Genomic DNA, 27,390 nt, shown 5'->3' with positions numbered 1-27,390 from the left:
ACCACTGTCCTTCTTTTTAACCAGCACCATAGGAGAGGCATAGGGACCACAACTCTCTCGAACCACCTTGGCCTGCAGAAGGTGATTAATGTGGTCCTTCACTAAACCGTATTCAGAAGGAGGTATCCGACGGTAACGCTGCTTAACTGGCACGTCATCCACCAAGGGGATGTCATGGGAAGCTAAATCGGTGTGGTGGCAGAGGTGGATCCATGTAGTAGTACTGTCAAGTAGGTCCATGGATGTGAAGTTTGTGGCACCCTGTGCGGGAGCACGAGGACATGCTTGTGGAAAGGGGGTGGGGATGTGGCAGTGTGAGCATCCTGTCACAGTGTCCCGATTGATCATGCGCCCTGGCTACTTGTCCAAGGGGATGTCCTTTTGGCTGACTGGTTAGTGCACTGGTCAAGGGGAAATGCTATTTTAGGTTTTGTGTGAAAATAATTCCAGGACTACAAAAGCGCTTCACTAAAGTGACGTCATCAAACCAGACATGGAGAAAACTGAGGGAAAAGGGCTGTAAGTTCAGCTAACTTTCCACAGGAGGAAAGAACCACCATAAATCATGTCATTTGGTAAGTGGCAGCTACTTTGGGGAGAGGAGATTATGTGGTGATGTCACATATGCGATGTGCCGATTTCTATTTTGTAGTCGTGCTAATTACAAACTTTTACAAGCTAATAAATCTCAAAGTACGTGACTGACGTGGTTGAAACACCCATCATTACTTTTCATTTAAATTGCTGTACAACATATGTGTGATTCAGGGTGTAAGGCAAAGTGGATTAGAAAATAGCAGTTTTAGCCCCATTGACTTGCTTTCATTTTTTTCATTCTTCTGGGCACCCATGATGCGGACATTACTTATGCTCCTTATAGGAAACTGAGCGCTGACCAGAACTAACCAATAGCATTATAGACTACCGCTTACATGCTTCAAATTTAAAGAATACCTTGGCTGATGCAGAGTTGATTAACTTTTCACGGACAAATGTCTTTAAAATATGTGAAAACTCAATATGACATGAGAATAATACTGGTAAACAACATATTTTAGCTCTGTTTGTTGGCTACAGAAGCACATTAATAAACAAAAAAACGTGAAGTCTATTGGTGTGATATGATTGTCAGCCACTAGATGGAGCCATCAGATGAGAGAAATATTCCCGAAAGAGACTAAGGGTGTTTCTCAATGCCAAGGAACCTTGCCTTGATGTCTTGGTCCCACCCCGGTTGCCTAGGAGATATTTCATCAGAAACCGCCAAGGCGTGTTCCAATGTTCATGTTCTACCGAGGCGTGTTCTCCATTTGTTAGCCGTTTAGCTAGCTGAACAAGGATACACGGGAGGTGCCTTGTAGCCTAGCCTTAGTCAACAATTTTCCAGAATACACTGCGGTATTTTCAAAAGGATGACGGACCAGAAGGCAGCAGCTACTTTGGGGGCAAATTTCAAGTTGAAATGAAAGCAAACTCATTTTAAATGTTTTTTTTTTTTAGATTCAAAGAAGTTATCTATGGTTGGTTAGTTGCTTATTAGTTGCAGCTTCAGTGGCTAGCGGGTAGTAACTCACTTACATATTTAATTTCACAAACATGCACAATTTAAAAAGTAAAAGGCTCGTTATATATTTATATTGAAATTAATGTGTATAAAACATAACGTTATCTCCCAGGTCACGTGACCACCGTGGAAGCTGCAGTCACGTGATGCAACTCTGTTCCATTTAACCTTTTTCTTTGACCAAGGAAGGACTATGTCCTCATAAGCAAGGCGCCTGGCCTCATAAGACATCTCCTCGCAAGACAAGGCGCCTTGACATTGAGAAACACCCTAAGTCTTATTAGTCATCATCACACTGGTCAAATTACCTCCCCACATTCAATACATCAGGAACTATTTGGAGGTTTAATCCCCAATCCAATCCCTTAAATCTGATTGTCAAGCAGGGAGGCATTGAGTCCCGTTTTTAGGGTTTTTGGTATGACCCAACCGGGATTGGAACCCCGATCTCCCAGTCCCAGGGCGGACACTCTACCACCAGACCACTGAGCAGATTAAACTGTTTTAATTTCCAAAATTTGACACTTCAGAGATTTAAATGAACATTATTTTATAAACCTTTACACTACGGTTGATTTTGATTATTTACAGGGATCTCGATTGTCATTTACATGCATAATTACTACCGTGATCAGAAAGTGTTGCACTTTCAGTGCCTCCCAGGGGTCTGAAAATAAAATGCTGTGTTGCAAAAATAAAACGTAAAGAGCAAGTCACCCCCCTACCAGAGTCTTAGTACTCCCACATTTCCTGATTGAAAATGCCCCACAAGGAGGTGTCCCCTTATGTAGAGAGGGCGGAGCTGCAGTAGTCAGAGGTACAGACTACTAAACTCCATTGAAGCTAATCAAAACAAGCTCGTTGTAGCCTTATATAACTTTTATTTAATTGACTCAACAGTAAAAGGGTAACAGACAAGGGTGCAATCTCAACTCGTCTTTTTTAAATAACTTTGATGGAGACAGAAAATGGGAATGAACTGCAGCAATCAATCAAACTGTCAGCACTCCTCACAGTATTTTCAGATTTGCAGCAAACATGTTTTCCAGGGTAAGATTAACGTTCATGTATTTCTAGAGGAAGACGGGCAGACTGTGATAGACCTCAAATGATATATGTGATGTTTATGTTACTTATTTGATAATGATAATTCTATATCTCACCATGAAGGACACGTGTTACCATCCACCACAGTGAATTGTGAGATTATTTTTTATTTTAATAAAATCGGTTCAATTGGTGATTACTTGTGTGAAAATTAGATTTTCATTTAGCATGAGTGTTGCCGTTCTGACATATCTAGTCTCATCCCGCTGTGTGAGTAGTATCTAAAAATTCGCCAGTGACAAAACCCGGTTGGGTTCCAGACTTCTTTTAGTTTTTTGTCAATAGTCCACAGTGGCAGCATAGCTGACATAATATGGCACTGGCATTGTCACAGGATACCTCTTAGCCAGTGGCAATAGCTGATTAAAATTCAATGCTGTGCATACTTTCATCCTGAAGAGGGTGCTATACTGCCTGCTGAATTTTAATGCACTAAATGCAAAAATAATGACTACATGGTCTACAACACTATTAGAGACTAATTTTTATCCTTTATCAGAAAATAAAAGTTGACTTGAGGGTGACTTGCTCTTTGAACAAATCACAGTGTAAATTGTTTTTAATTTGTTATAACTTGGCAGCAATTAACTTTGGAGTTGAAGTAAGACCATCCTGTCAAACTGTTAAATATTTTGGTGTAAATCTGCACCGCAACTGGATAGCTACCATTTTTAAAAAGCTCTGACCTCCTAGAGTTCACAGCAGCTCTGACAAACATTATGTTGGGAACTTTTACGATGCCCTCACCTTTACTGTGCATGGTTGATTCCACAAAAATATTTAGACATCCCTTCAAGATTTGACCCCTGGGTCCACATGTTAAGTTTTACCGTGTCTGCTTACAGATATCTGGAGAAGTCCATATCAATAACCATGTTGGGAAACTGACAACAGTGTAAAGGTTTAGAAAATAACTTTTTTTGTCAGGAGCTATGAAAATTAAGAGACAGGAACAATTTGTTCTGCTGATGTTTGTGCTCAGTTTAGATGTTTGCTCTTCAGTCCTGTGTGAAGAGGCGTTTTAATCTTACAGGAGGTTTTCTACTATCAATAAAAAAGCAATTACACTTTTTGTGCAGAAACTATAGAATTGCAGAAAAGCAGAGGTGTAGACTCAAGTCATTATTTTAATGACTTCTGACTTGTCTTGATAACATCTATAAAGACTTACAACCTGACTTGAACTTGAACGCCAATGACTTGAACTGACTTGCATCTGTTGACTTGATGATGACTTGATTATATTTGATATTTTAGCACAAATGTGGCACGACATGGACAAAAATCATGAATCATTCTTGGTTCTGGGTTTGATCTTGTACTGCTAACTGCAGCAGCACATTGTTTATAATCAACTTCAGTTGCACTTCCTGCTTGTTTGAGCAAATAAATGAAACTTTAAGAAGCTTTTATTCTGGAATGTATTCATTGTCATTGTCATTAAAATGACAGATGACTTGATTATGAGTTGAAAATTCAAATTTAAGGACTTGGACTTGACTTGGACTTCCATATCATTGACTTTGGACTCGACTTGGACTTGGTTGTCTTTGACTTGGACTTGACTCGAGACTTGACTGGAAAGACTTGTGACTTACTTGTGACTTGCAAAGCAGTGACTTGGTCACACCTCTGCAGAAAAGTCTCTTTTATGGGCCATTCCCATCTGTACCGGGTCGGCCCGGGCCGGGTAGCCCCAGTCGGCCCCAGCCTGGCCCGGTTGATTCCACACATCCTTGCCTTAAGCCCATGTGGGCTGATTCTACCCACCAATCAGAGGCTTGCTCTAATGGAAGGTGTGCATTTGCTGTCAGCAGTGGGTGTGTTGGCCCTGGTCGGCCTGAAGCAGACCCCCTCGAGAAGAGGGCTGAGAATGAGCCTTGGTTGGCCCGGAAAAATACCAGGCCACCCAGATATGTAAACAACCTACGCTACCCGGCCCGGGCCGACCCGGTACAGATGGGAATGGCCCATAAGACACAATAGCAGCCACAGGTCAGGTGGACCTGATGTATAACTTTAGTAAATACATCAGATATCTGCTCCAAGTGTCCCGATGTTTTTGAAACAAGTGGATCATTTTTTCACTTCTCCACTTTTAGTTGCACATGTGGGGCTTTTATGCATTACTGTGGGCAGAAGGGTGACAGGATGAACAGAGACAGCGTGGCTGTTTTCTAATTGGGCACAGAACTAAGGCCTAGTCCACACGTAGCCGTGTTTTTTTAAACGAATATCCGCCCCTCCAAAAACTTGCATCCACACCACCTCGTTTAAAAAAAAAACTCTGTCCACACCATGGCCCACACGTAACTGGATAAATACGTTGTTAAGGACATGCCAGACCTGTAGGCGGCAGTACTTCCCCCGTTCTTAACCTCGTCCGCCTCGTTTGTGGTCTTCCGCAAGGAGCAGTAATTCCGCTTGCAAAAACAAACACGCAAAAGGCGCTTGGACAATTGATAAAGCGAGCGCAGCTCTGAGGGCATCCATGCTGTCGGCTAGTGTAAACACAGGTGGCACACGTGATGTCAGCATTATTTTGTCGCGGAAAGTGACGTTGCGGACCTTAAAACTCCGGTTTTGTCTGTCCACACGCAGACACCCAAAACGGAGAAAACGCAGTTCTTCACTTTGGCCGGAGTTTTTAAAAAGATCCGTTTTCGTGTGAAAAAACTCCGTTTTCGTGTGGATGACAGGCCAAAACGTAGAAAAATATCTACGTTTTGGCAGATCCCCGGCTACATGTGGACAGGGCCTAAATGTCTGTGCAGCAGGAGGCCAGATTTTTCTCAGCTAAGATTAAAGCCTACTTTATAAATTCATGCTTTAACACAATTTTTTCATAGTTCCACAGTGAAAGTGTTGGGAAAAGTTGTGTTAATTATAATGCAGGGTGTACATTTGTTTGATCACAAATCAGCAGAACCACCCAGTGTGTCGTGAAGGGTCCCCAGACTCAAGCCTTCCTCCAACAGAGCTCATTGGACTGAGCAGAATGTTGTTTTATTATAGTAGGTTTTTGTTGGGGACGTATTCCCTCCATGAAATAAGCTAGATCAATAACAGCAGATTTATGGAACAAGGCATCTTTTTTAGCGTGCCTCCTGTGCAACTGCGGCTCATTACATCTCAGTTTTCTCTGTGGCTCAGAGACTGTTGGTGTCAAAGAAAACACGTTCTGTTCTGATTGCTAAGAAAAAAAAAGATTTACTAAAGTAAAACAACAACAACCGCATTTTAAAATGCAATTTCCAGAAATACTGTCTTATATTTGTACCGGTACTCTGGTGGTACTCTAACGGCTGTTTGATTTATTTTCTGTTGTTATAATTTCACCAGTTGATGAGTTTTTTTCTGTTCATTTCCAGTGTGTGAAGACATGTAGATAAATAGGGTGTGGTGGATATATCAGAGTTGTTATAAATTGCTGTTAAAATGTCATATATCCATTTAACATATAAACAAGTACAATATATGGCCAAATGTATCCTTTATGAATTCTTACCGTTACTTTACTCATATTTTCAATTTTTTTTATTAAAATCTCCAATAGAATAAACTGAATAGACTTAAAAGAAGTTCCAATAAACATTTTCTTCTAAATACTCACTGATAATTTTATAATAATCCTTCTTTAAAGAGGACAAGAAGAAGAAACAAAGAAGCACACGACAGATGAAAACATCTTAGCGTATTCTGCCCTTGGAGATATTCCCACGTAAAGTCTCTCACTGGAGAGCGTGTGTGTGGACCACCTGTCTGTTTATGGCATGGAATCACACCATGTTTGCCCGCTGAATCTGTGAGCCTTAGCATTTTAGGTTATCTAGTGAGTCGAGAAGCAGTTTTCCCTGACAATTGCACGTTCTGTCATGAGAGCCTCTGATTCAGTTTCCCAGGACCGATCTGCGTTTTTGTGCCGGAATGTGGAAACATCGTGTTAAAAGGGAAAGGTTCTCAGGGAAGATGATAAATGTGGGAAATAGTGCCGGAAAAAAATCGATTCACGTCCAAATGGAGATTCTTATTTACGAAGATTCTGAATTAATCCAAAATTTCCACGTTTTGTTACTTGAGAAGGTGATGTATGGACTTCCATCACACCCACTCCTCCATCACAGACACCGCTCCATGACAGACCCCCGGCAGATTTCTAACTTACAGAAGAAATGAGTTAATCCTGGAAGTGGCACACGAGAGAAGAATTTGAATAGCATCTTCAAATCGAAGTTTCACACCCCTAGAAATAGTGGAATTGTGAAAAAAAATGCCTTTTGGCCTTCAGACCACACCCATCCACTCTGTTTATTTCCATCTTGCGTAAAAATGCTCTCCTGCATAAATCATGACAAGAATCAGGAAGAAGACGGGAGGTTTGGTTGTCTCCATTTTAACAGGGGGACATGTTCAGTAGGGGATTTGTTATTGCGCTGTAAATGAGAACGGGATGCTCTGACACCATGACCGGCCGTCGTCTGTTGAGTTATTCTCTCTTTCCTCTGCCTGCTGTTTTGCAGAGACAGATAATTTATAATAGGGCCTCTAAACAATTACCCATATGTTCATTCTTAATGCGATTGAATGATTACACTTGTTATGTGGTGGCTTTTTAATTTATTGGATGTTAACTAAAATTTCCAAACTTCTAACTGCTAACTAAACATTTGCTCTCTGACACAAACCTTTCTATTCTCTTCTTCATCTCTGAAATCAATGGAAAGACTCCATTCTGCCTCCCTCTCGCTCTTTAAATTTCACTTTTTACACAATAACTTAATCATCAAATCAAATCAAATCAAAGCTTTATTTATAAAGCGCCTTCCGCAACCCTGTCAGGAAGCCCAAGGCGCTTTATGAACAACACAAAACAGGTTAGTGACAGTTGTTGAACGCACATTTAGCTGTAAGGTAGATGTGTTCACTCATTTTGAACAGGAAGTAGCTGATTGTTTCTATCAGCTTCACCTCTAACACCAAGACTAATTTAGTTTTCACAAACATTTAGAGGATTTTATGTTTTATTCAAGGTTCTCATCAAGAACAGAACAAACTAAAAGCAGCATTTTAGCTTCTTTTGTTTTCAGTTGTTTCTTCTAATAGAAATACAAATGATTTCATAACAGAATCACTTCCTGCAGAAAGCTTGAAAGCTTTTCATCTTCAGGTTGATCATAAAAACAAGTTTGTTTGAGATTTTATTTTCAACCTTAAAGACTTTTAGACCTTCAAATAGTGCAGGAAAGAAACCTAGCTGTTTGACTAATACTTTTCTTCTCCGTATTTGAATTTCACAGAATAAAACCCTCAATAAATATTTTAGGCTGACTGATTCGTGGTCCTAATGATCCCATTACTCTGCAGGCAATTATTAGATGTAAGCAGGTGCCACAGTGATGGAGATAAATGACTTTATTGTAGAAATCCATGTAAAACTGAAGACTTTAGTTCACTTGCCTTTGCTGCATGAATGCATGTGTTGTGGAGTGTTAACGCGCTTTAGCTGGAAAGAAAAAGACAAGTTTACAGTTTTGTGCATGAACGTTTTCCAAAGATGTGACTGAGGCCTGCCTCACAAAGGGAATGTCCAATATTTTAATTGCTTCTGTTAACGCAGATGAGGATAGTTTACATATAATTAAATTAGAAAAATGTAACGTGACTAAATTCCTCCCAGCTGATGGACGGCGTGCTAAGCGCGGCGTGGTCAGGTGTCCTCGTGTTCCTGAGGCGATGGTAAGGGTTTGCCGACGTAATCGTCAGCAGCCTCTGAAAGCTCCTCAGTGTGATTAGCATACAGCAGTAGGGTTTATTAATGGCTTTCACACCTACCTGCTGTGTTGGCCTCTTTGTGAGAACACTTTGCTGTTTCACAAAATTTATGGCAGTCTTTTTATTGGTGCAGATGGTAAAATATGCCAAGCGCTGAAGGGACATTCCTCTGCACCCCTAATGTTTTCTAGCGCCTGCTGTGTTTGGGTGCTGACTGAATGTTCCCTTGTGTGTTTTTGAGCTGCAAGTCTGGTCAGAAACTTTATTTCTGCTAATGTTCTACTGGAGCAATCTGAATAAAGTCAGCTCATAAATGCACCCATGTGAGACAGGCCTCTAGAATAGGTGTTGTGGGGGTTTTTTCTGCTTATTTTTCCTTCAGTTGGATCAGTGTGTGTTTATTGTGTGTATTTAGTGTTTGATTACATGTGTGTTGAGTTGGAGTCCATTTATTTGTTATTATATTTGTGGTTTTATTGTCCTCACTACTTGGCTCTGGCCCTTCTTCCTTCAGGACAAGACGAGCGCTCTGAGCCTCAGCAACGTGGCGGGAGTTTTCTACATCCTGATCGGGGGGCTGGGCCTGGCCATGCTAGTGGCTCTGGTGGAGTTCTGCTACAAGTCCCGGACCGAGTCGCGCCGAATGAAGGTGTCCACCGCACGAGCTGCTGCAGCCACAGCCGCTCAGGCCTTTCACTGCTCAGCCTTAGAAAGTGGTGCTAGCGCCACCTACGCAGAGCTGCAGAGCTACGGCCTGTACGCCAACAACACTGTTAAGATATAAGGGCAGAGCACGGCCATGGGGTAGGAAATGCTGCGATGTAACCCTGATGATGATGCATTTGCCTCCACCCCGTCCTGCCCATCTACCCGTGACAGCAGTAGGGCCACTCATGGCTTCCACCGCAGTGCCAAAGCTCTCCTGTACCCTCTCTCTGCCTCTGCCGCTTCTTTGCTCAGTCTTTGTCACAGATTTACAGTGTCTGGAAATCACTTGATTTTAAAATTGCCATTATGCCTGTTCATCGTGCTTTCTTGAGATTCCAACATCCTAACATTTGGGCTAGTCCATGCCAGTTCAATGCACTTTTTACTATGTTTAATCTTTCTTTTTTTTTATTGTGATCCTTTTTTTATGTTAATTGTGAGTCCCTGTGGCTTGAACATCCCAAATTGTAGAACCACTGGCATACATTTAATCATGGAGCGCTTTATTTACACATTCATGCCTTTATTACAGTTGTAGACCACTTTTAACATAAAAAATATTTAATGTATTAACAAAAGTATTTTTTGTCTTTGTGAATTTAGCATTTCCCCTTTGACAGTTATTGCACATTTGACTTTACATATTTATTTGACCGATTTGAGCAAGATTTAAGCAGTTGTAGCTTTAAAACTGCACATATCCCTTAAAAAACAGATATGAATAAAAACAAATGACTGCAGTACTGATGCAACAAAGTAATGTTTCATCCTTTACCAGAATTTTTGCATGTGGCGCATACTTGTATGTTTTGTATTACAATCACCCAGATGAAATTTAAAAATAAATCAAAAAACAAATTAGTAATATTTCTGCCACATTGGAAGGTGGGGAAGACCCAAAATACACACACAGAGATAAACTTTGTCGAATACAAAGATTTTGTTATTAAAATAAGTCGAATCAGTTAAAGGTGCATTATGTAAGAATGAAGTAAGAATGACATCCAGTGGTCAAATGTGGTAACTGCAGGCCATTTTGTCAACACCATGACCCGAATTTCACAGAAGAAAATATCATTTCTATAGCGCCTCTCACGATAAAAATCACGAGGAGCTTCACAAAAACAAAAAATTTAAAAATATAAAAAAGCATTTAGAAAATGTTTAAAAATATGTTTAAAATGATCAAAAATAGACAATTGGGATTTAAAAGAAAAAATGTTAAGAGAGAGAGTGAATAGGAAAGAGGGAAATCAGTGGATCCTGATGAAGGTGGAATAGGTGGGGAGAGCAGAATAAAGAGAGAGGAGTTGAAGAAGGTCATACAAAAGCCAGCTTGACCAAGTGAGTCTTCAGCTGCTTTTTGAAGGAGACCACTGAGTCCACTGATCTCAGGCTCAGGGGGAGAGAGTTCCAGAGTCTGGGGGCCACAGCAGCAGATGATCTGTCACCTTTGGTCTTTAGCCTGGTGCTGCACAACCAGTAGGCTTTGGTCACTGGTTCTCAGGGACCTGCTGGGGGTGTAGGGACTGAGAAGATCACCCATGTAAGATGGTGCTTGTCCATGTAAGGCCCTATAGACCAGAACCAGGATCTTGAAATGAACCCTGAAGTTGACTGGCAGCCAGTGAAGCTGGAGGAGAAGCGGGGTGATGTGGGTGTGTTTGGAGGACTTGGTCAGAAGCCGAGCACAGGCATTCTGAACCACCTGTAGATGGTTCAGGGAGGTTCTGCTCAGACACGTGAAAAGAGAGTTACAGTAGTCTAAGCGTGAGGAGATGAAGGTGTGGAGAACTGTCTCAAGTTCAGAGCGGGACAGATTGGGACTCAGCTTAGCAATGTTCCTGAGATGGAAGAAGGAAGAGCGAACAAGAGAACTGACATGAGAATCCAGGGTGAGAGCTGGGTCAAAGGTCACACCAATATTCCTGACAGAGGGTTTGGTGTGAGTAGCAAGCTGACCAAGAGAGTCTCTGACTTTGGGAACCAGCTTGTCTGGGGCACAGATGAGGATCTCAGTCTTATCTTCATCCAGCTGTAGAAAGTTCCCAGCCATCCAGGTTTTGATAGAGTCTAAGCAGGTGTGTAACAGCTGCAGCTTAGACATCTCACGGGGCTTAAAGGAGATGTACAGTTGGATGTCATCTGCATAAAGATGGTAGGAGATTCCTTTGAAGGAGCTCAGGATGTGCTGAAGAGGAAGCAGATAGAGGAGGAAGACCAGATGCCCCAGCACAGAACCTTGTGGGACACCATGGGTAAGAGAGGTGGTGGAGGATCAAAACTTGGAGATGGCCACAGAAAAGGAGCGCTCAGAAAGATAAGAGGAGAACCACTCCAGAGCAGTTCCTGATAGGCCTTTCCAGTCTCTCAGCCTCTCCAGTAGCAGGTGATGGTCAACAGTGCCAAAGGCTGCAGTCAGGTCCAGCAGGACCAGAACAGAACAGTCCCCTGCATCACTGTGAGTCAGAAGGTCATTAGAGACCCTAAGAAGAGCTGTTTCAGTAGAACGAGCTCTACGAAATCCTGACTGGAAGCTATCATAGATGTTATGTTCATCAAGAGCAGCTGTGAGTTGTTTAGCCACAACCTTTTCCAAGATTTTGGAGATGAACGGAAGTTTAGAGCTGGGTCTGAAGCTGCTATGGAGAGAGGGGTCGAGACTCGTTTTTTTAAGAAGCGGGTGGATTACAGCGTTCTTAAAGTAAGCAGGGACCTGACCAGAGACCAGAGAAGCATTAATTATAGAGAGCACGCTGGGACCGATGGACTGAAAAGCACTTTTAAACAAAGATGAGGGTAAGATGTCGAGGGGGCATGCAGAGGTCTTCATAGAGTTAACACAGTTAACACAGCTGTTCCAGCTACAGCTCAGCGCCAGCAGATTCCAGATGATGAGTGAAAACGAGTCTCACACAGTCAGTCGATAAGCAAATAAAAACATTTCACCGTAACATTGAAATGTTGGTTAATGAAAGAGTAGCTTTTTAGAGCTGACTTGTGTGTCATGGCCAACATACATTTTCATATTTTAATTTTAAAACAAAGCCTGGCACATTTTAAATTAAAACACAAAGAAACAAAGGCCAGCACAAGATGCTTTCACCTTACAGCATGTCACCAAATTATGAACTGTTTAATGTCATAATATACAATTTAAGTCTGATTTTCTGCATCGTAGGTTTCTATTTATATTCAGCTCACAAATGTTCCAAGCAGGGTACTTGTTAAATCCCATTACCAAACTCATTACTGTAATCTTTTGTACCCTTTTCATAAATTTGACTTTCAGCACAGGTATAAAGGCAATTTGAATCACAGTGGTACATCAATCTACCTCTGTCGCTCTGAGCAGTTCTGTCCCCTCCTCTCTTTTTGCTGACTGCAGGGCCCATTGTGGTGAACATCGTTTCTATGTAAACCACGAGGCAGTCGTGGTTCGGCTCGCATGTCTTCCATCACCGCTTCAGCCTAAAACCCAATAAATCTACCTTGTTGTGTGTTCAGAGATGTGAAATTGAGGACTTGTTGCTTCACTCTTCACCAGAAGATGTGAGGTTTTTCCATCAGTATTTTTATGAGACTGTAGCTTTTAGATGTCTGCTTCATGGATCAATTTGCAATAAATGCACCTTTGGTTTAGTCATCCAACATCAAAGGACACACTCATATACTCTTAACTAAGCAGACACATACATGGCAGCGCCGAGACAAGGGAGGAACTTCTGCATGAATCATTCTATTGTAATCAGCCCACGACGAGGCACCTGATCAGCATGCTGATGAAACTAGCGAGGAGGCTGAGTCCAGTGGTGCCTTTGTGCTGCTTGCTTTGAAGGAATCAACAACACAGTTCCAATTAGAGGCTGTTATGATTCTCCAATCCCCTTGCAGCACTTATCAGTTGCTGAAGATCACTCTTGCTTTGCCCAATTTAATCAGGTGCTGAACGGGGGATGCGGACAAAGACGCACATGTCAGCAGGAACACACACAGGCATCACACATCATTAAGTCAACTTTCAAGCCTTCTGCCTTTTATCACGCTAGCCTGGAGAACGACACTACTGAACCAACAAGTGGAGCCTCAGCTCTGATCTTACTACCCACACGTTGCTCTGCACCTCTTTTAACAAATCAGCACATCTGATAGACAGAGACCTGCATCACCTGCAAATATTTCTTATGTGACACATTGCTTAACAATTTACCCTTACCTATCCATGTGCTGCAGGCTCTAACAGTTGCATTAGCCGTCTGTGTTTCTCTCTAGCTTGCTGGACTGCAACTGTTGATGACAAGCTTGGTGACATGTTTGAAACACTTGTTTAATCTCAAAGTAGTCACTAAAATCCTTCTCAATATGGTTTATCACAGGCATAATTTACGTAGACACCCCGCGGACTGGCACTGCCTATTGGAGCTAGCGTAGTAGCGGGCCGCCATCTTGAATGAGTTCCCTTTCACCTCCGCTGCATTTACTTCTACTGAGGAAGGTGATCAGCCACCTACAAAGACATTTTATTATGCTTTTTCACAAAATCAGACACATGCTATGTCATGATAATTAAAATGTAAATATAATTATAGGTTGAATGTGAAACAATTTATTTAAAAGCTATATACTTTTTTAAAGAATACCCACACAGGGTGTGGAGAATGAAGTTTTTCCTTTAAAAGCTAAAAAAATAATCAAAGATTTATTTTTGACAGGCTTATGTTTACACCTACCAGCCAGTAGTGGCCACCATTGTGGGTTGCTTAATACGGTGAACTTTGCACTCGGCACAGCCACAGACATCATATACAGTACATAGGGTGTTTCTCAATGTCAAGGCGCCTGGCCTTGCGAGGCAACGTCTTGCGAGGCCAGGTGTCTTGCTTACGAGGACACTGTCCTTCCTTGGTCAAAGAAAATGGCTAAATGGAACAGACTTGCGTGGAAGTCGCTGTCACGTAATGTCACATGACACGGGAGATAACGTATATTTTATATGTATTAGTTTCAATATAAATATATAATGAGCCTTATACTTTTTAAATTAAATAGATAACTTATTTGGATCTAAAGAAAAAATATTTTAAATTAGCTGGCTGACTTTGAAACTTGAAATTTGTCCCCGAAGTAGCTGCTGGCTTATGATTCACCGTCTTTTTCAAAATACAGCGGTGCATTCTGGGTAATTTTTGACCAAGGCTAGGCTACAAGACACCTCCCGTGTATCCTTGCTAAGCTAGCTAAACGGCTAAGAAACGGAGAACACACGCCTCAGTAGAACATGAACACTGGAACACAACTTAGCGGCTCCTGATGACGTATCTCCTAGGCAACCGGGGCTGGGCCAAGACTTCAAGGCGAGGTTCTTTGGCATTGAGAAACACCCATAGACACCCTTGGTGTAGCCATAGTGGCCAGACGCCATCTTGGATGGGTCTACATTCACCCCCAGTACATTTATTTCTACTGAAGAATGTGTTTATCCGTCCAAAAACACATTTTAGGTAGGGGTAGGCAAAGGTCTTAGATGTGGCCTAGATCCGGTGTGCATTGTTGATCGTTATCCTCGGCAGTTCCTGCAGTGATAGTGCATGAATACAGTGATCTGCAGCAGTGACTGCGCTCAAAAACTATTTGGTGGTTTAACCCTCCAATCCAGTTCAGCTGAGTGTCAAGCAGGGAGGCTGTAGATCACATTTCTAGTCTTTGGTATGATCCGACATGATTTGAATCCCAATCTCCCAGTCCAGGATGGACACTCATACCACTAGGCTGCTGAGAAGTGTGGCTGGTTTCTTTTCTCTTGTCAGTCTTAATGGTGCATTTATACTATGGTCTGGTTGGTCCGGCCCTGGTAGGATCAGCACATTCACATTACAATGTAAACACAACCTGGCTGCAGGAGGGAGGGCCGTCCCCACCAGATCCATGCTGAGCTGACCATGGTGTAAATGTGCCTTTTGCTGGTAACCTGTCCAGGGTGTCTCCTTCCTCTCGCCTGATTACCACTAGAGGTAGACATCAGCTCCAATGGATGAATTGATAGATGGATGAATGGATGGATGGAATGATTTTGGAGAGCTATTTCCCCTCCATATCAAAAGGTGTTAGTTTGGGTTGTTTGTGCATTTGAGTAAGACAGCTCTAGGTCACCTCTCTTTCTAGGTTTTTCAGGCATGTCACCCATAGGGGAGACCCCTGAACAGACACAGACCTGGCTGGAGGAGTTATATGTCTTCTACAGGATTCTTCAGGAGAAGTTGGAGAGGAGAGAGATACTTAATGACTAAATCAAACATGGAATTTGAGCAATTTTGAATGTTTTAACTATGCAAAATTGTTGTAAAGACCAGTTCAATGATTCTAACTGAAAACGTGTGTATTTTCTCACAATTTTGTGTCTCAAACTAGTCGCCAACAGTTGCAGCCTAGTGAGGTACATGCTTTATAAAGTCTGTGCTACCCGGCAGATACCAGGTGTGCAGGCTAACTTGAACCTGTTTGTTTCCGGCAGCAATCCATCAACGACGCCATGCGCTGCTCCACCTTGACCAGGATGAGTGGTAATGGGAGCGGAGGAGAGAATGGACGAATCCTCACCCACGACTTCCCCAAGACCGTTCAGACACTGCCCTGTATGAGCCACACAGCCAGCATGGGACTGGGTGCCTCCGGCATGTGACTGCCATCTTACTGTGCCGGCGGCAACCAACTGGCCTGGTGGGGCCAAAGACGAGCACAGGACTCCGATGACCTCAAAAATCCTGGCTTGACCAATCTACTCTCCTGGCTGTTGATGTGCCCTATTTAAAAAGAAAAAACTTACAGCCAAAATGCACTCTCAAACCGCTCCTGACAAACTATGAACAGAGACACTCAACATTTTTTTAATTATTATTTTAAACCAATGGATGTTTAAAAAGATATTGAGAACAAAGAAAGGGAAATTGTGCTGCAATAAAGAAGCTGTCAGTGGGGCGTGATGAAGGATTTTTTACAGTGTTCGTTTATGTGGAAAAAATAACTTTATTCTTCAGTGTGTCGACTGCGCTGTGCCATTTTTATGGAGCTGTTGACTTTCGTGTGCATTACTCACCGTCACTGCTGACATTGTGCTACATGCTTTCCAATGGCACGTGTCTTTTTGCACAAATGTCGCAGAAATAGATGATTACTTGTGACTGCTTTTATCAATCTGTTTATGGAACATTTCCCTTTGCTTTGACTCACGTTTTTCACAAATTACTTCATTTTCTAAATGCTCTGTTCGATGCACCCAGTTTTATTATGAAACGTGGTGTACAGCGTTGCAACAGAGGAGAACCTCAACAGAAGTGGTTTGGTTAATCGTCAGATGAACGTTGTGTGAACCAGCAGCTTGACCAGGCTACAACAAACACACATTGCTGCTAAGCTTCGTAGAACACATCACGCCTTGTCATACATCCTCACAAATGCACACAGATCAACTTTAGTCACAGGTACAGTTTTACGGACCAGAGAAACGGAGGTCACATTTAAAACATCCACAAAGGTTAATGTGGGTAAAGAAATGAAGAAAGCAAATATTGTACAGTACTGAGGGACCTTACACTGTTTAGTACTGCATGCCCACTGATAAACACGCAAGTTTATTTGCAACCCAAGTTAAAAAGCATAGATTGACTAATCAAAATTTTATGTGAAGAAAGCACCATTCCCAGTACATTACAATGTAGTTTTAGTTGTATTTCTTTGAATGAAATTAACAGCCTTTACAGTTTGCTGAGAATGGCCCAGGGTGAGGGTTGCCGTAAATACCAGGGAAGTTAGCTTCATCTCATTGTTGCTAGCTAAGGAGGTGGTACAGATAGGGGTTGGTAGGACGCACAAAGAAAGGTATATGTTGCATTTGCAATAATGTCCACTGTTCAAAAGTGAAACCAAAACATCCTTGGGCAATGATGTTTTGTATTTCTGCATCCTTGGCCAATATTTAAGTATCAAATAAGACAATACATCAAAATTCATTAATACATATCTGAGCATAAAGCAGCATGGTTTGATTCACTCAAACATGAGTCAACTACTAGAAAAATCATCTGATGTGTTTTTTGTTTCTTAGTCACAACAAAGCCCCCTTCATTCACACCCAAGCTCCCATAATTCTGCAACAAATTTGAAGTCAATGAAGAAGTGGCAAAAATCGTAGTTCCACCCTCCTCCACTAGGGGCTGGCAGCAGAAGAGAGCAAATCCTCTTTGACTCCCATGTTAAAAAGGCCCAATTCACAGCAGAAATAAACATGTTTACAGCCTGGTTCAAAAAAACCATTTTAGGTTTAATAGATCTAGTTTACACTCATGACAAGTCTGAGGGAGGTACATTTTTTGTAACTCTTCTGTTCAAGTGGAATTTAATGCTTAAACATTTGAATGAGCCTCCACATGACTTCAGAGCTAGCTCTGGAGAAAGGCCTCAGCCTGGGCCTCACGTTAATAGATGTTCGGCTATTTTGACTCTCTGAACTTTAGTTTTGTCTGTGTTTGTGTTCGTGTTTGGATGTTAATCGTGGAATTAGTTGGACAAAAGGTCAAGCTGTGGTTACTAACAGATCATCCAAGCAGTTTGTGCTTCTTTTCATCAGTAAGTAAAAATAGATTTCTGTACTTTATTTTGTCGGTTGAACGGGGGAAATGCTGCCATTGAAGTGCTTGGTCAAATATGTTAGTGGAGCTGCAGAAGAACCTTGAGCAGGTGCCCAGCTTCTCCTGTCTCCTGCCTGACAATAGCAAGCGGCTGGCTGTTCCCGTTTCCGGGGCAGCCGGGCCGGCTCCGAAGCGAGGCTGTAGTCACGCTGGATCTCTGAGAGAGACCACAGAAACACCACAGCAAACATCTTTTGGTTGACGCTGCTTCACTTTTGAGTCGCTCAACAACATTTTTCATGCTGAAAACGCCCGGAAAAACTGTTAGCTGTGGGTAAATATGTAGCAAATGTCCCGCTGATCTCCGGCTCCCAGAGAAGGGGCCATCAACAATGGCGGACACGCAAATCTTTCACCGCGATGGACCAACGAAGCTTGATGTCCTTGGTCAGCTTACCTAGTTATGAATTTGTTAATAAGAAGGCCAGAGGTGCCTTTACTGTGGAGTCGCTCTACGGTGTATTTTTTATTTATTTAATTTTTTTATCTTTTATTTGCTGGAAACGGCTGGTAATACTCTGTTAGCTTCAGGTTAGCCTGTAGCTAATGTCCGGCTTATCTCCGACCATGGAGCAAGAGCTGACATAAAAGGTCATGTGTCCGGCTGCGATCGCACCGGTCTGAGGATCCACTTCTAATTTAACAGTCCCAGTCCATATTAGATCTCCACAGGTGATCAGCATGACTACAGCTTTGCATGGGAGCCAGTCTGCCATGCGGGTGGGATGTTCCACTCCAAGAAGCCCTTCTTAGCTTCTTGGGTTAGCTAAGTTAGTTAGTAGCTACACTGGTTCATTTGTTCTAACCCTTTTCCAAACGCAACAGCCCCACCCTTAGCTCCACCTCTTTTCCCATTTTTGGATTGTCTGGGCGTGGCGGGACCTGTGACACGGTGAAAATAACGGTGGTGGGAACCTCCCATTTGGGAACAAACACCTTTAATTTGAGTCTATGGACATGAATTGTCCAGGATGTATGTCAATGTTCCCACCAAGGGAACTGTGTACTGGGACCTGCCACTAGGGGGCATTCACTTTGTTTAATTGCTGTCTTTCTTTGCTGTGTTCAGTCATACATGCCAATGTGAATCAGAGATTAAGCTCACTGTTGATGAGTAACATTTTAGCCGAGGAGTTCTTCCTCTCACAACATGTCAAGGAAAGAAATTCAGATGTCTGGGTAAAAGGATTTCTCAGGAAACCAGCACCCTGGATTTTGCCTGTGAGCAGTTGACCATTTTCACATAGAAAAATGGGTAGATTGCTATGATTTAGGCATTTAAACACATTTGAACCAGCATCAGGTTGCTGCTACTCTGTTTTCATCTGGATTCTTTATTTGTGGCAAAAGCAGAAGCTGTTTTCACCAGTGACGTCTGGTTTACTTACATAATACTTCTGCATGATTAATCATGCAAATTATTATACAAATATGGAGATGTTTTCAGACTGTTGTCACCTAATCCATTTAGTGACACTGCTCAGATGTGCAGATCTTATCAACCTGCTTAGAAAAAATACTTAGTTTTAGTCAGTTTTATCCTAAAATCTTTCCTTTTTATAGTGGAATGCACTGATTTATTTTTCTAATAATTATGATTATTTTCACGCTCCTACAGTGGAAATTTCCCTGTGGGCTCATTTGAATTCTGACAGCAGCTCTGCTTTCGTTATATAAAGAAATTACCCTAAGATGTTAATTTGCCACTTCATGAGCATTCTCCATTTTTTTATTTTTGACAAAAGAAAAGTTCCGGGCAAAATATTTTTTTACAAAAAGGAGCATCATCTTGTTTGGCAAAATCAGCAACAAACCATTTACTTTCAGTTAACAAACCATTTTGAATGGCTTATTTTGATGAAACTCTCAATTTATGGCCTGTTAATGTAAGAATTTCAGCATTGGTAATAACCACCTAATAACAGCTTAATAATGACTAATTAAGACTTAGTAGTCCACTAATATGCATATTAATTGGTAGCTAATTTATGGTTAATTTGTGTTCCCTAAACTAAAGTGTTACCCAAAAAACATAATAGGGTTTTAAAAAGCACCATTCTCGTATCCCTGTAAAGCCTAAATAGATTACGTATAAACATCTGTGAAAACCTGTCAACATAAAAATTTTCAGCCTGAGGTTGAAGGAAAACCGTTTGTTCAGGAGCACACTGACTGTAATCGGCATCACTCAGACTTGGTATTAGTGAGTTTAAAAGTGTGAATGGTGTGTATTGTTACTTAAAGTTGACTGAAATGGAGTTTTTCCTGCTGCTGGGTACCTGAGGTGAGCCTTAGCTTTTGAAGCGCACATTCAAACTGACCTCTCATTTCAAAGCAAAGGCCTAGCGCCGGACCAAGGCAGCGCCGTCATCTCCTGCTTCCACGTTTGGCTGTGCATTTGGGTTTTTGTGTCTTTTTGATTAAAAAAGAACTGAAAAGAAAAAAAACAACAACACATGGAACCAATTTTTATGTGACTTCTCTCAACTTAGTCATGCAAGCATGACGACCGGGCAGTCAAAGTTTACTGAAACCACACATATCCTGTCAATGTATATAAATGGATTTTTATCACCCTAAAACATTTGGTCTTCTTACAAAACAACACATCAGTGTGCCAGAATTATTTTCCGTGTGAATACTTTACTTTCTTTCTTTCTTTCTTCATATGTGTCCTTGCATTATTTATTTATTTTGCTGATGATGTAATAATAGTCTATAGCACACCTTGGTAAATAGGTTTTATAAGGCAAAAAAAGAAAAATATGAAAGATTTCTAGAAAAAAATAAATGATTAAACAAAAAGGGATTATGTGTTTGGGAAAAGTTGTAATACTAGAATAATGGCACTTTGACATGTATAAATACACACATACACACACGCTCAATGGCCCACAGATGCGTAACATGTTTTATTTTACTTCAATATGTCACCATTTGAAAAAATTTGGTGGTTTTTTTAAGTGCTTAAAATTTTCAAATCATGTGATTTTGTTTTGTTTTCGTATTTTATTACAGCAATCTAAACTTGGTTTGTTCACCAGAGCAATTCTTTTGTTTACTCTTTTTGTATTTTTACTTTGGGATGGATTTCAATTACTTTAATGAAAACCGTGTTGAATAAATTGGTACATAGTTTAAAATATATTTACTGTAATGTATAAGAGAATAGAACTATTACGAGTCTGATTTTTGAAAATAAAACATTTTTTTCTAACCAAAGTGTCCTGGAACAATGTCCTCATGCTTTTGTAACCGAATAAAGGAATAAACTGTGATTGTTTCTTCAGTTGTGTTTCCACAGCCACCACATGTTCTGTGTGAGTTTGTAAAAAATGGAAAATAAGTCAATAAAAAAAAAACAGCACATCACAGGTGTGTCTGAGGTGCTGACTGCTTTAAACCAGTTGGTCTATTTGAGCCTTAATATGATCTACCCAACTACAGCAGCAGCTCACACAGGAGAAGGAACACTTTTTGACATAACACCGGTCTCACCCAGCTGTCTCTGTTGTGTTTATAACTTTCACTTGTTCACTATATGGTCTCCATTAATCACTCAGACTCCATGTTTACAGCAAACACAGGTAGAACTTGTGCGTCTGGCATGTGCTCTATAAACTGTTTGGTCGCTGCATTAATTATCAGCATCAGTAAAATCAGTTTTGCCCTTTTTAAAATAATATTCTGGTTAAAAATATTGGTTTATATTAGCCGTGCACTGTTTGCAATCTTTGGCCAATCACCGATCTTGAGAAAAGCCAGACTAGCCGATACCAATTTTATCTTAACTAAAAGCAGATTAAGTCACTGTTTCAATTTCCTTTTATTGAGAAAACCAATATGAATACTCATTAAACAATACCAGTTTCAACTGGACATGAGGTAATGTTCTCAAATATAAATGAACATCGCTGTTTGAACTTCAAAATCGCATTTGTTCCTTTAGACTTTCATTTTTCACATTTTGAAAACAAAACTTTTGTACCCGTTTTGACACACTTGTCCAAAACATTTATTCTATAGCAATGATTTATTTTAACATTAATTAGAAGTGCACCAATTGCAGTCTTTGGCCGATCACCAATTATTGATCTTGAAAAAACCCAAGATCAAGGGCCGATAGATCGGTGCACCACTAGTTAATATAAGTATCGGATCAGGACTCGGTATCGGCAGCTACTCAAAATCAAATGACTCAGATCAGGAGCAAAAAATATAAAACATCCTTACCCCTTCTTTCCACGGGAGCCGTCAGCAGCATGTTACTGCAGCAGCACGTCTTGCTCGTGTAAGCTGCTGCTTGGCCCTTCCCACGAGACACGAAGCAGCAGGGGAGCAGCTGTCACCGACAGAGCACGAAGTCACACAAGTGACTTCATCAGTAAACACAACAACAAGCAGGAGAAAATTACAACATGGCTCCAAAAGGTTTGTGTTTTATGTTCTGTCCGTTTTATAATCGCCAATACGCACCTGAAAAACAAAGGAGACCGCTGGCTAGGTGATAATTTCTCATGGGGCCGCACAGCTAGTAACATTTTTTTAAAGTAAAGCAACCGGAAGCCAGTACGTTTCATTATTCTGAAAATCTCGGGAGCTGCGCTCCGTTTCCGCGTCCGATTTCCTGTCTTTCCTTCCCCAATAATGTCGAACTTGACCCGTTTCAGAGGCGTCGCGCGTAGAAAATAGAACCGGCGCATAAAGGTTGGTTTATGCTTGACGCGTCCGCAAGGTTCGCAAGGCTCCGCGCGGCGAAACGGCGTAATTTTAACAACCACGCCCCTCCACCGCGCCTCCGCACGGCCCAAAATTTCCACACCGCGTACCTAGGAAATTTTCTAACCACGCGGACGGTCGGACGTGGAAAAACATGGCGGACCGGCAAGAACTAGTATGGCAGAGGTTCGTAAATACAGACATTTGTATGATTCAGCTCTCAGAGATCACCGTGATCAACATGTTAATAATTCTTGGAGAGAAATAGCTCGCACTGTCGGTAAAGACGAGGACGCTGTTAAAAAATGCTGAAATGCCTTGTTGTAAACAGTGATTTCTACTTCTACTATGGTGTAGTGTTGGATGCATGCTGTAGAGCTCCATGCTGCCCCCTACAGTTTGGGAGAATATTGGCTCACCGCAGAGACAAGCCGCATGAACCATAAACGCTGCGAGTTGTGAAGTGCGTTCCATCCGCGAGCCGCATCACCAAGCGGAAAGTGAATGCGTCAAGCATAAACCAAGCTTAAGGGCCACGACATGCTGCTCCTGAGACGCGGCCGACTCGCGCTGCTGACGGCTCCGGTGGAAAAGGTTCTGTTGACCACAGCGGTTCCTATCAGCAGCTATGACGTGCGGCTGCAGTAACGTGCTGCTGACGGCTCCGGTGGAAAGAAGGGGTTAGTTTTAAATGTTATACCCAAGCTTTTAGATGGTGTGATGATCCAAGAACTGTGGAACAAACCACCACTAGATATTAAACAATCATCTACTGTCTGGAGTTTTAAAGCTAAGTTGAAGCAATATTACATATCTAGTTAATTTTATAGTTTTTTGTACTCTTTTTGTTTTTATTGTTATTTTTCTGGTAATATTCTTGGAATTTTTTTTTTTTGTTTGTTTTCATTGTTTTTAGAAATTATGTGCCTTTTGATTTGATTTGTTTTTAGTGTTTTTTATGTCTTGTAACATCCATATTTTAGTGTGGTCTTTTTGTTGTCTCTGATTTTAATGTATATGATCTATGATTTTATCAGAGGCGTGACCAAGTCACTACTTCGTGAGTCACAAGTAAGTCACAAGTCTTTCCAGTCAAGTCCAGAGTCAAGTCCAAGTCAAAGACAATCAAGTCCAATTTGAGTCCAAAGCCAATGATGTGGAAGTCCAAGTCAAGTCCAAGTCCTTAACTTTGAATTTTCAAGTCATAATCAAGTCCTCTCTCCAACTTCAATTTAGAATAGAATAGACTTTATTGTAATTGCTCATGGAAATTAAATTACAGATGGTCCACCATCAGCAGTGCACAAGACAATAAATAACAATAAATATCAAAACCATAGAGGACTAAAAACAATTTAAAAACATTTAGCAAACACCAAGAAAGTGCAACCAGTGATTCAGATCTGCTAAAACAACAATTTAAAAGGATGTAAAACAGATTAGTCCACATTACTGATGGGGATATGGGGTGTTGCATGGTGCTGTTGTGTTGAATGTTCTGATGGCCCAAGGGAAGAAGCTGTTGGAAAGTCTGGTGGTGTGTGATTTAACTGACCTTAAGCGGTGCCCTGAGGGCAACAGTTCAAACAGGCAGTAGGCAGGGCGGGTGGGGTCACGGAGGATAGCAGCGGTTCTCTTCAGGCAGCGGGTTCTGGAGATGGCCTCAATGGATGGCAGGGTGCAGCCACTAATCCTCTGGGCAGTGTTTATTGTCCTCTGAACAGCCGTCCTGTCCTTAGCAGAGGAGCCTGCATACCACACACTAAGAGAGTAGGTGAAGGTGCTCTCCACGGAGCAGTGATAGAAAGCCAGCAGCAGTTTTTGATCCAGGCCACACCTCCTCAAGACCCGGAGAAAGTGCAGCCACTGCTGAGCCTTTTTAACCAGAGCTCTGGTGTTGGCAGACCGGGACAGGTCAGCAGAGATGATGGTCCCAAGGAACCTGATGGAGGGGACACAGTCCACACGCTCTCCATTTATGAGGAGAGGGGCATGTGTGTGGCTGTGTCTCCTGAAATCCAGAATGAGCTCTTTTGTTATTGGCAATGATAATAAATAAATTCCAAAATAAAAGCTTCTTAAAGCTTCATTTATTTGCTCAAACAAGCAGGAAGTGCAACTGATTATAAACAAAGAGCTGCTGCAGTTAGCCGTACAAGATCAAACCCAGAACCAAGAAGGATTTATGATTTTTTGTCCATGTGGTGCCACTTTTGTGCTAAAATATCAAATTTGCTCAAGTCATCATCAAGTCAACCGATGCAAGTCAATTCAAGTCGTACGTCATTGGCGTTCAAGTCCAAGTCAAGTCGTAAGCCTTTATAGATTTTTTCAAGTCAAGTAAGAAGTCATTAAAATAATGACTTGAGTCTGACTCGAGTCCAAGTCATGTGACTCAGGATTTTAGTATGTATTGCACTTTGGGCAGCCTTGGCTGGTGGCATTAAGGTGCTTAATAAATAAATAAATAAATGAAAAACTGAAATGAAAAACAAAACCCAAGAGTTGGTACAAAACTCTGCGCAGCCATTACATTTTACTTGTACTTCTTCTTGTCCAGCTCGAGTAAAACGTCTCAAAATTGAACCTTTTTTTTAAGCACTGCCAAAACAAAACTCAAATAGAACATTTCAACATCCATTTCACTAATAACACAGTGGGACTAAAAGGTTTCTACATTGACTAAAATTCTGTGCAACCATCCATAAATAATATATTTTTTTTACAAGATGGGGATGTAGAGAAGCAGAGATGAAAACTTAGTAAATATGGTATCAACGCAATGGCCCTAAAATGGTTAGCACGTTATTTGAATGAATGATAGGAAACAATATGTACAAATAAATGACATTAAATCAAATCTACGTGATATTACTTGTGGGGTACCACAAGGGTCAGTACTGGGTCAAAAACTATTTATTATGTGTATAAATGATATTGCCTGTATATCAAATATATTAAAATGTATTCTATTTGCAGATGACACTGCCTTTTATTATGCAGGAGATAATATCAAACAGATGAAAAAAATAAAATTATGGCTTGATGGGGATAAACTCATAAAACACTGATAAATCATGTTTCATGATATTTAGTAAAAGTAACTCAAATGATACAAGTCTATTAAATATAGATGATATTAATATTACAAGAGTAAAAGAAGTAAAATTTTTGGGAGTTATAATCGATGAAAATGTATCTTGGAAGCCACATATAAACAATGTGAAAACTAAAATAGCTAAAACAATTGCAATGTTACATAGAGTGAAATGGTCACTGGATGATGACTCCCTATATTTATTATATAATTCACTTATTGCACCATATTTGAACTATTGTATAGAAATCTGGGGCACAACATATAAAACTTATACAAATTCTATCTATATATTGCAAAAAAAGCGATAAGAATCATTACAAGGAGCAATTACAGAGATCCATCGAACCCGTTATTCATAAAAACAAAAACATTAAAATTATTTGACCTAGTGGACTACAATATTTCTATATTTATGTATAATGCAAACAAAACAAACCCTCTTAAAATTTTACTTAGAAGATTTATAAAAAACAGAGTAAATATGAACTAAAAGGACATTAATTTTTTACAATACTTAAGCATAGAATAATTATAAAGGAGTGCTGTGTCTCTATATATGGAGTTAAAATATGGAATAAGCTATGTAATGTAATCAAGGATGCAAAAACGATATTTACTTTAAAAAAACTAATTAAAAATGAAATACTGGAATCATATACGTGCAAATCAATTATATAAAAATAAATAAATAAAGCTATAGAAGATGTGTGTGGGTATATTCATGTGTGTATGTATAAATATGTATGTATGTTTGTGTATGTGTATATGTAGTGGATACGTGTGTATGTCTATAGTATATGTATAGATGAAGTAAGTGCGACCATATGGGCATGCGATGCACTTTAATGTTTATGTGTATGAATAGGTATATGTGCAAAAATCCTTTTGCTTTTTGAATTGTTATTATTACTATTAATTTTCTCTTTCTTCTTTACAAACTGAACTCAAGTTAGCTAACCAGTGGAGCAATTACTTTGTATAGGCTCATTTATAATTATTGTTATTTCATAGTAAAAATTTCATTTTAGTTAAAAAGGGGCAGATAACATAAGTTCTCTTCTTTCTGTTCCCTTTTCATTTTCTTGGTTTGAGAAACCTCATTTTATTTGTTAGTACTTTTTTTCTATTTTAATAATAAAGGAAATAAATAAATAAAAAAGATGGGGGATTAAAGGATAGCAACATGCTACATAACTGAGGAAGATGTTTGTGGATCACTGAGGACATCCGTGACGCCACTTTCCAGCTCAGGATTGTGCACATTTAGTGTAAAACCAACAAGTGAAGAACAGCTCTGCAAAGCTCACCTGTTCCTTATGAAGCTGTGAGGCTTGACTTTCCATATTCACATTTCAGCTCACCCTAATATTGTAATTCTAAGCACAAAGTGGCTGAGACACACGAGTGAACTAGCTGAGGCTGCTAAACAAATCCTCACCGTTTGATGACTAAAATAGTCTGCTTTCACATCCACGTCGCCATACGTTCAGGCGTGCCAATCCCCTAGGAGCTGAAAGGTGGAGAATAGCTTTCATTACCTGGAAGAAACATTTCATGCGACAGTTGTCTCTCATTTTGTTGTTCAGCATGGAAGCAGGAATTATTAGTATTATAATCAGGATACAAATATAGAATGTGTCACTGTGTGCTGCAGTGCTTATCTCTGTGTGTGTTGGAGTCTGTGTGTTGTGTCAGAGACAGCAGGATGTCATGCTGCGTCACCCCCACCCCACCCC

General features: G+C 40.7%; 1 protein-coding gene across 1 annotated transcript in view; it reads left to right on the top strand.

Moving 5' to 3' along the window:
• gria1a (glutamate receptor, ionotropic, AMPA 1a) overlaps window positions 1-21,113 on the top strand; it is a gene marked incomplete in the record, with an annotated part of 156,820 nt that extends 135,707 nt beyond the window's left edge. The window contains 4 exon segments of the mRNA XM_070546355.1: window positions 8,958-9,092; window positions 15,663-15,824; window positions 15,826-15,911; window positions 15,913-21,113. Coding sequence (XP_070402456.1) covers window positions 8,958-9,092; window positions 15,663-15,824; window positions 15,826-15,911; window positions 15,913-16,039 — 510 coding nt within the window.
• Window positions 21,114-27,390: the final 6,277 nt, after the last annotated feature.

This window comes from Nothobranchius furzeri, chromosome 2 (assembly GCF_043380555.1).
Source record: "Nothobranchius furzeri strain GRZ-AD chromosome 2, NfurGRZ-RIMD1, whole genome shotgun sequence".
Taxonomy (NCBI): domain Eukaryota; kingdom Metazoa; phylum Chordata; class Actinopteri; order Cyprinodontiformes; family Nothobranchiidae; genus Nothobranchius; species Nothobranchius furzeri.
The sequence above is the reverse complement of the archived record's forward strand: the minus strand, read 5'-3'. Positions and strand labels throughout refer to the sequence as shown.